The sequence below is a fragment of the Myxocyprinus asiaticus genome, chromosome 28 (assembly GCF_019703515.2).
Source record: "Myxocyprinus asiaticus isolate MX2 ecotype Aquarium Trade chromosome 28, UBuf_Myxa_2, whole genome shotgun sequence".
NCBI lineage: Eukaryota > Metazoa > Chordata > Actinopteri > Cypriniformes > Catostomidae > Myxocyprinus > Myxocyprinus asiaticus.
In genome coordinates, this window is record NC_059371.1 from 33,760,608 (window position 1) to 33,775,853 (window position 15,246).

General features: G+C 36.1%; 1 protein-coding gene across 1 annotated transcript; it reads left to right on the forward strand.

Moving 5' to 3' along the window:
* The first annotated feature begins 1,001 nt into the window (after window positions 1-1,001).
* LOC127419357 (coatomer subunit zeta-1) lies at window positions 1,002-10,136 on the forward strand. Its single transcript, XM_051660715.1, has 9 exons — window positions 1,002-1,099; window positions 1,480-1,548; window positions 3,974-4,055; window positions 4,179-4,270; window positions 4,363-4,418; window positions 4,507-4,584; window positions 6,026-6,077; window positions 6,334-6,372; window positions 8,701-10,136. Exons 1-9 carry the CDS (start codon window positions 1,082-1,084, stop codon window positions 8,746-8,748), a joined length of 534 nt encoding a protein of 177 aa, XP_051516675.1. The 5' UTR covers window positions 1,002-1,081; the 3' UTR covers window positions 8,749-10,136.
* Window positions 10,137-15,246: the final 5,110 nt, after the last annotated feature.

A 15,246-nucleotide genomic window follows, 5' to 3' on the forward strand; every position in this document is an offset into this window, starting at 1 on the left:
TAATTAGAATACAGTTACATTCAAAAAGTATTTTGATTACTGAAGAGAATACTTTGCATTTTATTGTCATTTGTTTCATTTAATATTTAGTCCTTTCAGATGGAAAACATTTCTACATATAAATGATGCGATCCAAAGTGCATTTGAACAGCGGTGAAACACTTTCTTATGATGTGTTACATTCATACGAGCAGACAGAGAAGTACGTTTGAAGTAAGTTTGGAGCAGAAGAAATAGAAATAAACCTTGTGTAAATTGTCAGCTTTACACTAAGTTAAAATGCTATTTCTAGCCATTTTACATGCACGTTACCAGGCACGGTCATATTTTTGTTATCAAGAAAATTCACGTTGGATCATAATTTCTTTTTTTCTAGTAAGGCCTTTGATATTAGGGCAAAAATCGTATTCTTGATAATAATTTTTGTATTGTTTTCCTGTAAAAATATCTAAAAATCCTTAAAACAAGATCAATTTGATTTATCTTGTTTTAGTAACAACACTGCATAAGATATTTAGGTTTTTCAGAGAATGTATTTTTAACATGTGTATTTTGTCTTACTGTACTGGCAGAGTTTTTATAGTCAAAACAAGTGAAAAAATCTACCAGTGCTGAAGAAGTAATCCAAAGTATTTACGCCATCTGACCAGCTTAAATACGGGATGCATAATTTTATCTTTAAATACAGGACGATCCCATATTTTATGGGACGGGTGGGAACCCTATTGTTGGAAAACGGTTTTTGCAATCATTTATTGTTGTTTTTCCCTCTAAAAGCAAACATTTTTTTCAACAGCAGATTTTTCTCTAAACTCTATGAGCCCTCTGTTTTAAAGTAAACATTCTAACTGGAAATAAGTATTAGATATGTTGTCATTATTATTATTATTATTATTATTATTACACATTTCAATCATTAGGACTAACAATTTACCCGCCAAAAAAACCTCTGATGTCATAAACATGCCTTGAGACAACTTCCGCTTACCTTTGCCCTTTCACGTCATGTCGTAGGCGGAAGTACACATACACAGGAATCGTATACACGGAGCTGGAGTGAGCGACCGCTGTACAGTAGATCATGGACACGTTAATACTGGTAAAAATTATTTTATTTATCTATATCTGTTGTTTTCGTTTAAAATCTAAAACACCCAAAGATTGCAGCCAGATCTGTTCTGTTACATGTTAAATTATCCTTTCTGCCACATCCGCTTTTCAATGTATTATTAATCAGCCATACGAGTTACACAATAATACAATATATATTCATGAAAAATGAACATTAAAGATCTGTCTGTTGCTTTAAGAATAGTATATAGATTCAAGTATTCACATTATAACCTAAGAAACTTCTGATGGGTATCTGAAGCACAGCTGCACGTCTGCTCAACCTTTGCCCTGATCACATTCATTTTTTAACTCTTGTATTTCTCTGATCATCTTTCATATTTGTGTTTTTCATCTCTGTGGTAACAGGAGCCCTCTCTGTACACTGTCAAAGCAGTTCTGATCATGGACAATGATGGAGAGAGACTGTATGCAAAGGTGGGATTTCTTAATTATGTTGATTCTGCAATTTACTGAATATCAGATTGATGCACATTATTACTGTGGCAGTGTTTTATGTCTTTGATTTATTAGCTGCTGAAATTGTTTTGCAATCAGTAACCACAGAAGTGTTTGGACAAGTGTTTACTGTTTCTTTGTTTTGGTTTCTACTAAATTTTCTGAATGTTGTAGTTTTTGTGTGTATACATACTTATACAGTACCCAAAGTGAACTAAATCTAACAAAAGCTCACAATAAGGGACATCAATTGTGAAACTGATTCATATTCTAAAAATGTTTCTTGTAGTGTTTGTGTTAGTACATACTTCAGTGCTGTGGAAAAGTATTAAAGTATATAAAAATTCAAACAAAATCTAACATAACACAAAGGAAATCTGAGTAAACGCAAAATACAGTTTTTAAATTATAAAGTTATTTTTTGAAGCAAAGAAGTTATCCAACACCAACTGGGCCTGTGTGAAAAAGTGTTTGCCCTCCTTAGTTACTAAATCCACAAATCTATGAAACTGTATTAATAATGGTGTTCAGCTGGACTAGACACAGCCAGGCCTGATTACTGCCAGCCCTGTTCAATCAAATCAACACCTAAATAGAACTTTTTCAGCAGCATGAAGTTGGCTAAAAGGTCTCACCCAGTAGCACACTATGCCAAGGTCGAAAGAAATTCCAAAAATGATGAAGAAAAAGGTGATTGAAATACATCAGTCTGGGAAGGGTTACAAAGCTATTTCAAATATTTTGGGACTCTAAAGAACCACAGTGAGAGCCATAATCTTCAAATGAAGAAAACTTGGCACAGTAGTGAACCTTCCCAGAAGTGGCCGACCTTCCAAAATTCCTCCAAGAGCACAGTGACGACTCATCCATGAAGTCACAAAAAAGCCAAGGACAACATCCAAGGAACTGCAGGTCTCTCTCTCATCAATAAAGGTCGCTGTTTATGACTCCACTATCAGAAACGCAAGGGGCAAAAATACCATCCATGGAAGAGTGGCGAGGTGAAAACCACTGCTAACACAGAAGAACATTAAGGCTCATCTGAATTTTGCCAAAACACACCTTGATATCTTCAAACCTTTTGGGAGAATGTTCTGTGGACTAATGAGTCGAAAGTGGAACTGTTTGGAAGACAGGGGTCCCGTTACATCTGGCGTAAATCAAACACAGAATTCCACAAAAAGAACATCATACCTACGGTCAAGCATGGTGGTGGTAGTGTGATGGTGTGGGGATGCTTTGCTGCTTCAGGGCCAGGGCGACATGCAATAATTGAGGGAAACGTGAATTCTGCTCTCTACCAGAAAATCCTAAAGGAGAATGTCCGGTTATCAGTCCGTGCGTTGAAGCTCAAGCGCAGTTGGATTATGCAGCAAGACAATGATCCAAAGCATAAGAGTAAGTCCACCTCTGAATGGCTCAAAAGAAGCTAAATTAAAGTTTTGGAGTGGCCTAGTCAAAGTCCTGACTTGAACCCGATTGAGATGATGTGGCAGGACCTTAAACGGGGAGTTCATGCTCGAAATCCCTCCAATGTGGCTGAACTAAAGTAGTTCTGCAAAGAAGAGTGGGTCAAAATTCCACCACAGCATTGTGAAAGACTGATCTCCAGATATCAGAAGCATTTGGTTGCAGTTGTTACTGCTTTAGGTGGCACAACCAGCTGTTAAGTTTAAAGGGACAGTTCGTTTTTTCATATGGGTGATATTGGTGTTGGATAACTTTTTTTGCTTCAATAAAAAATATATATATATTTGAAAACTGTATTTTGTGTTTACTCCGGTTGCCTTTGTTTTATGTTTTCTCGTTTGCAGATCTGAAATGATTTAGTATGAAAAATACACAAATGGAAGAAATCGGGATGGGAGCAAATACTTTTCCACAGCACTGTAAATGTAATTTATATAAAAGAATAGAAGTAATCAAACAATAGATTGGTGCTCATAGGTTTGCATACCTCTTGCAGCCAGAATCTGTTAAATGTTGAGCATTTTTAAAAATTGGTTTTACAGTGTTTCTGTTGCTCAACTGGTAGAGCATGGCGCTAGCAACGCCAAGATCATGGGTTTGATTCCCAAGGAACACAAACTGATAAACTGTCTAACTTGAATGGGTTGGCTGCTTTTGTATAAAAGTATCTGCCAAATGCATCAAATGTAAATGTAAAAATTATGTTAAAACAATATTTTTTTTGTTTGTTTTATTATTTAGTACTGCCCAGAATAAGCTGCTTAACAAATTTACAAGTATGTGTTCCACAGGACAAAATAATAACTGAAAATATACAAATGATCCTGTTTACATACCCAGAAGTTTACAAACCCTTGATATGAGCAGAACTGGAGATGGTTAAATGTTTCTGTGAGTGTTAATTTAGTATGTGACTCTGTGTTTCATGTTTCAGTATTATGATGACACATACCCCACAGTGAAAGAGCAGAAGGCTTTTGAGAAGAACATCTTCAACAAAACACATAGAACAGACAGTAAGAACTTTATATAGGCATTATATACTGTATTGTAAAAACTGCAGAATGGGAATTCCTGAACCGTCACTTCTGTGTTCCTCGACATAACGTCCTACATCACACTTTCTCTCTTTTAAACAGGTGAAATAGCATTGCTGGAGGGTCTAACGGTTGTGTACAAGAGCAATATTGATTTATATTTCTACGTTATCGGCAGCTCCCATGAAAATGAGGTAAGGCTTCAAACTTGATAACGGTGTATTTTGTTTCTTTTCGTAATTTCTTCATGAATCTCATACCTGTGTCATTGTCTTTCCTGCTGCAGCTGATGCTAATGTCGGTTTTGAATTGTCTCTTTGACTCTCTGAGTCAAATGTTGAGGTAGGGAAAAACTAATTTCACTTGATTGATGTCTGCTGACTACTTAACCATCAGTTTGGTCTTAATTCTAAACGTTCTCTTGTTTTAGGAAAAATGTGGAAAAGAGAGCCTTGCTTGAAAATATGGAGGGCCTTTTCCTGGCTGTTGATGAGATTGTGGATGGAGGGTAAGCATATCTTCTGCAAAATGATAAAAATGTGTGCCAAAATTAAAAAAATCAATCAAATATTCTAACATTTAGAAAAATATATAAACATTTATTAATTTAAACATGTATCAAATGTATAAGAGAGAACCTGTCAAAACCTGAGCTCCTGAAATAATAGCATATAGTGTATACTGTAGTAATGTATACAGTACACTGAAGTATTAACTACTTTTTTGAAGTTGCTGTATTCTGAATTCATCATGCTATAAAGACTGTTAATAAAGAGAGAGTTCACCCAAAAAATGAAAATTCTCATCATTTACTCGCCCTCATACCATCCCTGATGTTGGATGGAGCTTCAAAGTTCTGGTCACCATTCACTTGCATTGTATGGACCTACAGAGCTGAGATATTCTTCTAAAAATCTCAAATTGTGTTCAGTAGAAGAAAGAAAGTCATAAACATCTGGGATGGCATGAGGGTGAGTAAATGATGAATTTTCATTTTTGGTTGAGCTATCCCTTTAATTTTCTGTGTTTTAGATAGAATATTGCATTGCGTGTACCATGGTTTTATGAAAACAGTGTATTTACAAAGCAAGTTACGCATTCTGACTAGCAAGTAACTTAGTTTAAGTTCACTTGTTCATTCACTTTATTGTCTGTGGAGAAGTTGTAATCCTATGTATGCAATGTGGATCTGGTGATTAATCTCATGAATAAAAAGGATGCATTTGAAGCTAATTAGCCCATTTGTAAAGCAGTTTATTTTGAAGGTATTCAGCTCTTTTTGTTCATGCAGCTCAAGTGGAGAAATACTCAACATACTGGGTTATGGGATTACAGGAATCAATTCTTTCTGGGTGTTTCTTCTAAAAAATGGATGTTGCTCTAGATGTTTGTTCTTTTTGTGGACTTACCTTTTTCTTGTCATATTTTTATTAGCAGTATATTTTAATTAAAATAGTTAAAGTATCATTTGATATGCATCTTTTTCATCATGTCTTTGTTATTGATGACGAAGGTTTTTTGATTTCATCAACGATGACAAAGACAAAAAAAATTGCCAGTAATTTCATCAAGGAAATTAACAGTCACTTGTAAATCGTAAGTCTCAACAATTATCGATTATGAAACACTTTAATTGCATGAATATGTTTTTAGGAACAATTACAGGTTCCAGAATGGGGCCTTGTTTTTAATTTTTTGATTTCTTTTGGTTGCATTTTGATCGGTATCTGTTGAGTTGACTAGAATTCACTCAACCAGTAGCGTGAGTTTGGGGTGGGACTATTTTGAAATATATTTTTGCAGTTCAATTGTGATTGCAATTCGCACTGGTGGCACAGAAATTACACACAGCAGCTTTAAGAGGCGAGCAGAGAGTCTAAAAATGCCAATAAATGCATCAGTCATCGGTAAAGCACTGTCTTTGTGATGATACAAGCTCTGTTTTACAGTGTGATCCTGGAGAGTGACCCTCAGCAGGTGGTCCATCGTGTTGCTTTGAGGGTAACCAACATTTCCCTGTTCTCTCTCTCTATTGACTTCCATTATTCTGTGCTGAATGTTAATCTGCTTGCCTTACATCTGTCGGCTCTCCTTGGTCTCATGCACTCTGACGCCACTGATGAGCATTGTGAAACTGCTAGGCAGCTGTTAATTTTGATTTCCAATAATCAGGCTCAAAGTATGAGACAGGAAGCAAGCCAGCAGTCTTGAAGTCCTTACCGTCTCTCTCTCTCTCTCTCTCTCTCATCTTCTACAGGGTGATGACGTGCCTTTGACAGAACAGACAGTCACGCAGGTGAGCGAAGACACGCTTCATTTAGCGCTGACACCTGTCGTCCTATCCCATCATGAGAAATTTACTCATGATTCATTTAGAAAATGAGTCTGTGGTGGTCTGGTTTCACGGCTCCCACATTAGGAGTTCCACAGCGGTGCAGTTAGCCCAGATTTTTCTGAGTTTCGGGGTGCGTCTTCCACGTGTAAACATGATGGCTAATTATTGGCGGCTATCTGCCAGCGACGGCTCCCCGTGGCTGCTGTAGTCGCAAGTGTGGACTGATTAATGTTCTCATTTAAGAGCTCCTGCGACAGGCTGCCTGTATCCCTCTCGCATCGGTGATTAATGGCTGTCTCCTTGTCTTCCCCGCTATATGGTTCTGCTTTGCCTCGCTCAAATTAAGATGATGAATTAATTCCTGGATGTTTTGCCGTGCCTGCATTACTCGATTACAGGGTTTCCCTTATCGTTTGCCCCTTTTTATGATGGGTTTTAATTGGAAAGTTTTCCTTATGTAGTTTTTTTGTGCTTTAAATACAGTGGGGTACAAAAGTCTTCTTTTATATTTATTTAAACCTGCTTTTAGGATTTTGAAAATGAAAAATTACAATTTTGAAATTTGAAGTTATGATGTAAGTAGAAGAAGAAAATGTAAGATTCTGCACTATTTTAAAGGGATAGTTCACCCAAAAATGAAAATTATCTAATTACTCACTCTCATGCCATCCCAGATGTGCATGACTTTCAGCAGAACACAAACAAAGATTTTTAGAAGAATATATCGGCTCTCCAAACAATGCAAGTGAATGGTGATCAGACATTTGTAGTTCCAAAAATCACATAAAGGAAACATAGAATTAATCCATATGACTCCAGTGTTTAAATCCATATCTTCAGAACCGATGTAGGTGTGGGTGAGAAACAAATGAAAATGTAAGTCCTTTTTTACTATAAATCTCCACTTTTACATCTGAAAGTCACATCCGGTGCCTGATTAGTTTCACTTTCATCTGAAAGTGAAAGTTAAATTGGAGATTTAGAGTAAAAAAGGACTTAAATATTCTGTTTCTCACCCATACCTATTATATCGCTTCTGAAGATATGGATTCAAACACTTGAGTCATATGGATTAATTTTATGTTTCCTTTACGTGATTTTCGGAGCTATAAAGTTTTGGTCACCATTCACTTGCATTGTATGGACCTACAGAGCTGAGATATTTTTCTAAAAATCTTTGTGTTCTGCTGAAGAAAGAAAGTCATACACATCTGGGATGGCATGAGGGTGAGTAAATGATGAGAGAATTTAAATTTTTGTGTGAACTACACCTTTAAGGTCACTAATCAAATTGGTGACATTTAACATGAATCATCAGGCTTAATACAAACTTATGAAGACCATGCCAGCTCGAGCATATGCTGTCAAAAATGCAAACGGGGGCATACCAAATACTAAGAAATTCTGTAATTCATGTACATTTTTAGATTAAGTTTTTCACTCAAATTGTTATGCTGATATTATAATTTGTCATTTTTTTCGTATGAGAAAAATTCCGCTATTGGTTTTGGACTTCACTGTATCTTGAAGAGGAGGTGCTAATGTTTTGACTTGTTTTCAGTTTTGAAAACTGGAAAGCAGCACTTTGGATGCCTTTCTTTTACAACAAATGATGACTCAAGATCACAAACGCATTCAAATTCAATTACCTGTTTTAGCTTTGGAAACAACTATTTTCGGGGGGGTTCATTTATCCGTCTTCATTGAGTGATTGGATTCACTGAAGAGGAACACAAAACACTTATACATTACGCTGAAGCTGGTACTTCATTCTAATTAAATGTGACTAATTATTTGGCAAATCATAATTTGAGACATCAGGTCATAATAAATTGGCAGCACCCACTTTCATATATTCAATATCCTAATGACACCATAAATTAATTCTAACAACCATTATAATTACATTTAATGTGCACCCTTGTAATATTTTACACTTAAAGTTTTACACTTACAGAAATGAATAGTACTTTTGACAAATACTGTTAAAAATACTGTACACTAGCATGGCTCCTTCAAACATACTATTAAAATGATTTTGTTTCGGAATAAATTATTCATACAAATATTTCTGCAAAAGGTTACTTCTACAATTGCATCAGTAACCAAAAATGTTTGCCTAGCTGAAAACCACTGTCATATGAGCCATTGAAACATTATTAATAGACATTAAAAACATTAATAAATATACTATACACAATCATTTGTGTCTTACATAATAATATGAGAACTGAACATAATATTCTAGGTATACATCTTGGTTTTAACTTTTGTTATTATTATTTCTAGGTGCTACAGTCAGCCAAGGAGCAGATTAAATGGTCTCTCCTCCGATAGGACACTTTTGGTCCCGTTCCTAAACTGAGACCAGGGAAATAAAGGAGACACAACCACTTTTCATCACTCCTCTCCAATCTGCCTTTTTTTTTTTTTTTCTTGATAAAGTGCACTTCCACTGAAAACGACTTCTTTGATTTCTCACTTGAAGATAAAGCCAACAACATGACCGTTTCAAATTAGAATGTCAAAACGAGAGAGAAGCCGGAATATTGTCTTGGCGGGACTTTCTTTTTAGGGAAAAGTACCAGGGTCTTTTTTTTTTTTTTTTTATCCCATTCCAGTAAGCTCTGAATATATGGCTGGTTTTGTGAATGATATCACTGTTGTGCTGCGAGAATTTCATTACCATTCATGTACATTCCAGTGGTTGATCTTGTGCTCTGTTCTTCCGTCTGACCCTCATTTTGATTGAAGTAAAGAAAACAGTTTCATCCTAGTTGTTATCCAGTTTTTCGTGGGGGGTGGGGGGGTCTGTTTACTTATTGTGATTAGAACCAAGTGGCATTTTTTAGCCTTATAATTCATAGTTCATAGTAAGATTAAGGCTCATATAACCCTTAAACGCAGGGGTGTTTTGCCAAACATTATTATATACTCGGGTCTTTAGTGACCCAGCATGTATATCTATCACAAATGGTTCTACAAAATGCACAGATGGTGTCAAATTTTCGAAACATTTTCAAGACAATAAAAAAAATAATAGAATATAAGATATTCTGATATATATCAAATCATATATCAAAGAGATCATGCAACAAATATAGAACAGGATTCATTACTTCCACATCGACATTTCATGAGATGCAACGGGTTGTCAAACACATATTGAGTAACACATGAGCTACACATATGTATTTTCTGAGGCACTTTTTAAGTCTAAATAGAAGCACAACATACATAATTTCAGTATTACACCCAAATGACAATAGCCAGATCATACTGTTCATGTGTTACACTTGTTATAATTTACATCCACGTTGCTTCTCCAAATAGCAAAGTCAAATGTAAATAAAGTCAATCACTGAAACATCAGCGCCACCTTGAGTAAGAAATATCATGTATAATGTATTCGTACACGCATATGATATACTGATAATTCACCATTGTCACCGAAAACCAGTGTGATGTAGTAGTCATTTATATAGTATTAATTTGTCTTGTATTAAACAAAGAAATATATATACCCTGTGATAGTAAACTTATATAGATTAAATAATCAGAAAAATATTATATATGGTAATGCAAAAAAAAAAAAAAAAAAGCAACATTATTATTATTATTATTATTATTATTATTTTTGCAATTTTGCCTCCCTCTTTTTTTTTTTCTTTTTTTTTTAAATACAATTTAGAAGAGAAATGTTGATGAATACTAAAGAGGTGTTTCCATAACAAAAAATGGATACTGGTACAGGGGGTGGAATGAGCTCCCGGATCACTAAAGACCCGAGGTGTAACTTAATTTAATTTACTGTTATCACAAATTGAATTTGACAACATTACAAATGTAAACATATTTAAAGTAATTCTGTTTTAATATGTATTTTAAATTATTATTTTTTTTTTTATGTAGTGATTTAAGGCATTGTGAACATTATCAAGACTATGGCTGTACCTGTACTCACAATATATTGAAGTTTATTGATAATTTCTAATACTGTACATACAAAGCAATACAAGGATTTTTTTTTTAAACACTCAAGATACACAACCATATATACCAAATAAATGCTTTTTTTATTATTATTATTTATTTATTTTATTTTTGTATTCTGGTTCTCTATTTTAATTTGTTTAAATTAAATATGATGCAATTTCCTTATTTTCGGCTCTAAACTCGTCCAAGTTTTTTTTCATTGATAGTTCAAGCATTAACTCAAAATCAATCCAACAGCGCCCTCTTCTGCCTGGTGGCGAATCAAACAGTCTTGAGGCTGAATCACTTTAAATGGATGGTTTGAACGTTCGCTTTTTGTTGCCCTTTTATGCTTCCCAGGCACATTTTACCCCCTTATGTGTGTAAAATGTAATAGTTCTAATACATCCACAGCTGTGAGGTTAACGAGTAAATTAATTGTGAATTTTGATTTGATTGTAAATTACTTGCAACATATGGCACACATTTTAAGAGGTCCTAAAAAAGGCTGTTATTTAAACCTGGAAGAGCTGTTTTGGCCACAAGCCCTCTTACAGGAGAAAAGTGTTTACCCCAATTAATATTCTGGAATCAAAATGGATCTGTGCTTAATGCGTGTGCGCGCGCGTTGAAGCGCGCCAAAATACTGAAAGGAGGTATGAGAGCTTCACATGTCTGCTTTTCTCTGGTGTATTCCTCCCCTCTCTTTCTCGTTTTAATGCAAATGAAAGGTTTCCCCTCGAGAAATGGTTGTTAAAATAAGAAGTATATCATGTACATACCTCAGAATCATACAAAGGACACGGTTCACACTGGGAGACTAGACATGCATGCATATACTATTTCTGATGCATAGAAGGAATTCACTCAGATTTTATTAGGACACATGGTGTGCAAAACCCAATGCTGCTGCCTTGCTGCCCAGCTAACTTAACAGACGACTTTTTGTATGATGGTACCACCTAACAAAATGCTTAAGACAGGCTTACAATGATCTAGAATGAATTCAAGCGTGATTTAGAGATACCAAACTAATATTTAAAGAAATAGTTGACCCCAACCCCCCCCTCAAAAAACCTGAAAATTCTGTTATCATTTACTCACCCTCATGTGTTTACAAACCCACATAACTTTCTTTTGACTTTGGAACATAAAAGGAGATGTTGGGCAAAATGTTAGCATCAGTCATCATTCACTTTCATGGCAAGAAAAGAAGAGGCAATGAAAGTGAATGGTGACTGAGGCATTCTGCCTATCATCTCCTTTGTGCTGAAAAAGCTGGAATGGAAACTGATCTTCACCGGTTTTATCCTGAGGTTACAAAAGTTCATCACCAAGTGGGATATGCAATTGTAATAAGAGACAGGTTTAGGATGGGGCTTGTTCGGGCCAGACTGGTTCTAACACAGCTGCAATTCTGTTTATCTCACAAAGGGAGAGCTTCACTGATTCAGTACACCTCCAAAACCTTCCATTTTCTCTTGATCTTACTCTTTAATAATGCCTTGGCATCCATATGAAAGTAGTTGGGAAAGTTTCCTTTCTCTCCGCTGATATCCTGAAGCATGCTATTTTGAGGAATGAAGCATTGCGTTGGCCCCTGAGCGCCCCACCCTCCCAGATGGATTTCCCTAACCCTGCGTCTAAGAAAGGCTCACGAGCGGTGGTGTTTTATCTCCAAAGCATGAGAGCGTTCAGCTCTTAGTTTATTTGACCAATTGAGTTAAGTAGCTCTTTCACTATGAGGTCATTGATTATGATTCATTTGTGGATGGGCAAGAGTCGCAGATAAAACCACAAGACGACTCACTCATCTGTGTCTTATGAAGTGTGAAACAAGCTCAGATTGAATAAAGCAAAGTGCTTGTGGACAGTGGAACAGGCTTTAAAGATATTATCACTTGTAATAAAGGAAAATGAGGAAAATGTAGCTGAGTCAGGGGGTGCCTAAGTAAACATGTACAAGCAGGGTCTGTCTTTGTGAACTTTAAAGTGTAATATGCAGAGAAAACCAAATAAAAGTCATTTGTAGGTTTATTCCCCCAAAAGTGTAAACACAATGAATATAGTTAAAATATAAACAATAAAAATATAGTTTCTTTGAGAACCCCGACTAGCCCAATAGGCTATAGCAACATAGGCTAAATCAGTGGAGTGAGTTTGGGGCAGAGTTATCTTTTTGACCAATCAATGGAAGACGGGGACAGCGTTTGGGTAACATGTTTGAAAACAGTATTTATTTTTTTGTAATTCTGTTTTGTAATTCTGGGAACATTATGAGCATAGAAAATGCTGCATCCCAAATCGCATAATTATGCACTATTCTATGCTATTTTGTATTTTAGTTGTGTTTTCATACTGAAAATGCAATAAAAAGAAGAGTACTATGAGTACCCAGATGATGTACTACTTCAAACAAAATTACGAAGGCTTGCACTATGTAGCGGAAGGGGCGGGGTTACCTGGCCATGATGCTGGCCTCACAAAACAATTGTCATTAAGAATTAGGAGCACGTCATGTTCAAGTGCTTTGTTGTTGGAAAAATGGAGGACACCAGGTTCATTCAAGGTATATTTCTTGGGGAACTCTTATTTTGACACTGTAATACATGCTAGCCAACTGGCTGATGATGATGGAATTTTGGTCAAATACATGCTATATATTTTCTCTGTGTAAAAATGCACAATAAACATCATATAGTTCCTGAAAAATGAAAGGGATAATGTACAGTCAGCCGGTTGTTATTGCAAAATAAAACCCGACAGGGTGATCTGGGCCACCCTGAAGGGGTTTATTTTGTGAGAACAACTGGCTGACTGTACATTATCCCGCTTATTGCACGGCTACTAACCAAATACTGTAAGTAAGTTCATTGACATAAAATATTGTGTTGTGTTGAAATTATGTAATTATGTGATAATAAAGAAATCGCTGAGAAGCTGAAATCCACCTCCGGTTTTCGCTGAAGTTCTGTTGGTGTTTATTTTGTAATTAATGAACGTCTGACTGCTCACTGTGTATCTTGTGTAAGCCAAATAAATGAGTAAATGCACATGAAACATTTATTTATTTTTAGTTTAGTTTTAATTATTTTACCCAATTATTTTATTACATGTAGAGAATGCACAGTGATCCGAGAAGCAGGAAAGATGGCTCGCAAATACCCGGATGAGCGGTCTGATACGTGGATGTGCTGATGTTACAGAGAAATATCAGACCGCTAGATGGCGCCACTAACCAATCAGAATTGAGTATTCCAGCGAGCTTTGTATTAAGTAAATGTAAAATTGTGATAATATGGTAGCTGCATTTAGAAAAATTTGTAAAACCACATTGAAACTGTCCTCTCATCTGCCATGTTGAATGTTTACATCTCATAATTTCTCAGTCATAATTACGACTTGAGGGGGCGTTCAAGTGCAACTTCAGAGTAGGAAACTCGTATTTATGATAATGAAAGCGCGTGAAGGCAGCATTAATGCATGTGGCAACTAACAAAACTTCTGTGAAGACAGCACCTTGCAAATGTGAATTGAATGCTTTAACATCATCCCACTTTTTGTGAATATTTACACAATTTAATAGGTAAAAGTGATGGACTGAGCTTAGACAATGTGCTAAAGCTAGCGGCAACACATCGCATGCACTTGAAACGTCACTTCCGTCAGTCAAAAAATGCAAATGCTTCTGTGCTTGTTATTAAAAAAAAAAAAAAAAAAAAAAACCTTTGTATTTTATTTGAGGCCACATCTACACTAATCAGTTTAATTTCGAAACCTACATCGTTTTCCAAAGTATGCGGTTATGGAGAGCATTTTCGAAAGTCTCCTTTTTCAGTGGTGGAAAAGGCTGTTCCAGTGTGAATGAGAGGTGTAACGTAGCAAAATAAATGCGTTTTCAAACTAAAATTGATTAGTGTTGACATGGCCTGAGATGACACTACACTAAGAAAATTCAAACATTAGACGGCCGAGTGCATATTATATAGTATAAGTACACAGTATATATTGCCTCATTTGGGACTGCTACACTTCACCTTTAACAATGCTAATACACCTGAAGAAAGAATACTACCCTCAGGGCCAATATGTTCCCTCGTCTTTTTCAAGGAATCATTCTGTTTATGACCTGAAGCAATCACCATATTGATGCAGCTGATTTGAAAAGCCTGTTCTTTACCCTTTGTGTTATGGAAAGTGTAGGTTGTTGTCAAGGTTGCTGAGGACAATGTCAGAGCCTGTTTATATGGCAAAGGGGTAAATGTGTAGATCAGCCTTTTCTACGACACCAGCAGGGCAGAGATGGGGTTAAATTTTACCCCCTTTTTTCTTCTACACCCCACCTACATGCCTGCCGTTTTATTGGCCTTTTATCCAGAGATTCCAGCAGCACCTATGGGCAGTCGATGACTGCCTTTCATCGACTAATTACAGTGGCACAGCTGTAAAAAGGCAAAAAGGTAATTTATATTAATTATAGTGGAATGAGTATGATAGACTGAAACAGCGCAGCCTGACACACTGTAAAAAACATGCAGAAAAATTGTGAGGTGTGAGGACTAGAGGCCTGTAATTGATAGTTGCTTAGAGCTCTGTGTGTGTGTAATGCAGAATGTGCTTGCAGCAGTCAATAAATTATCATCATCTGCAAGCTTACAAAGTCTTTATATCACCGATGGAGTATTGCATCATCACTCCAGCAGCCTCGAACCGACACATACTCATATGCAGAATGGCTGCATCTTTTAATGTTACTGCAGGCTGGCTCTCCTGCAGAAAATAATTCTTATAGGCAGTGTCCAAAAACTGAAAAGGAAGGAGGAAGGCAAAAGAAATGTCTGATTCCAATGTTTGCATCAC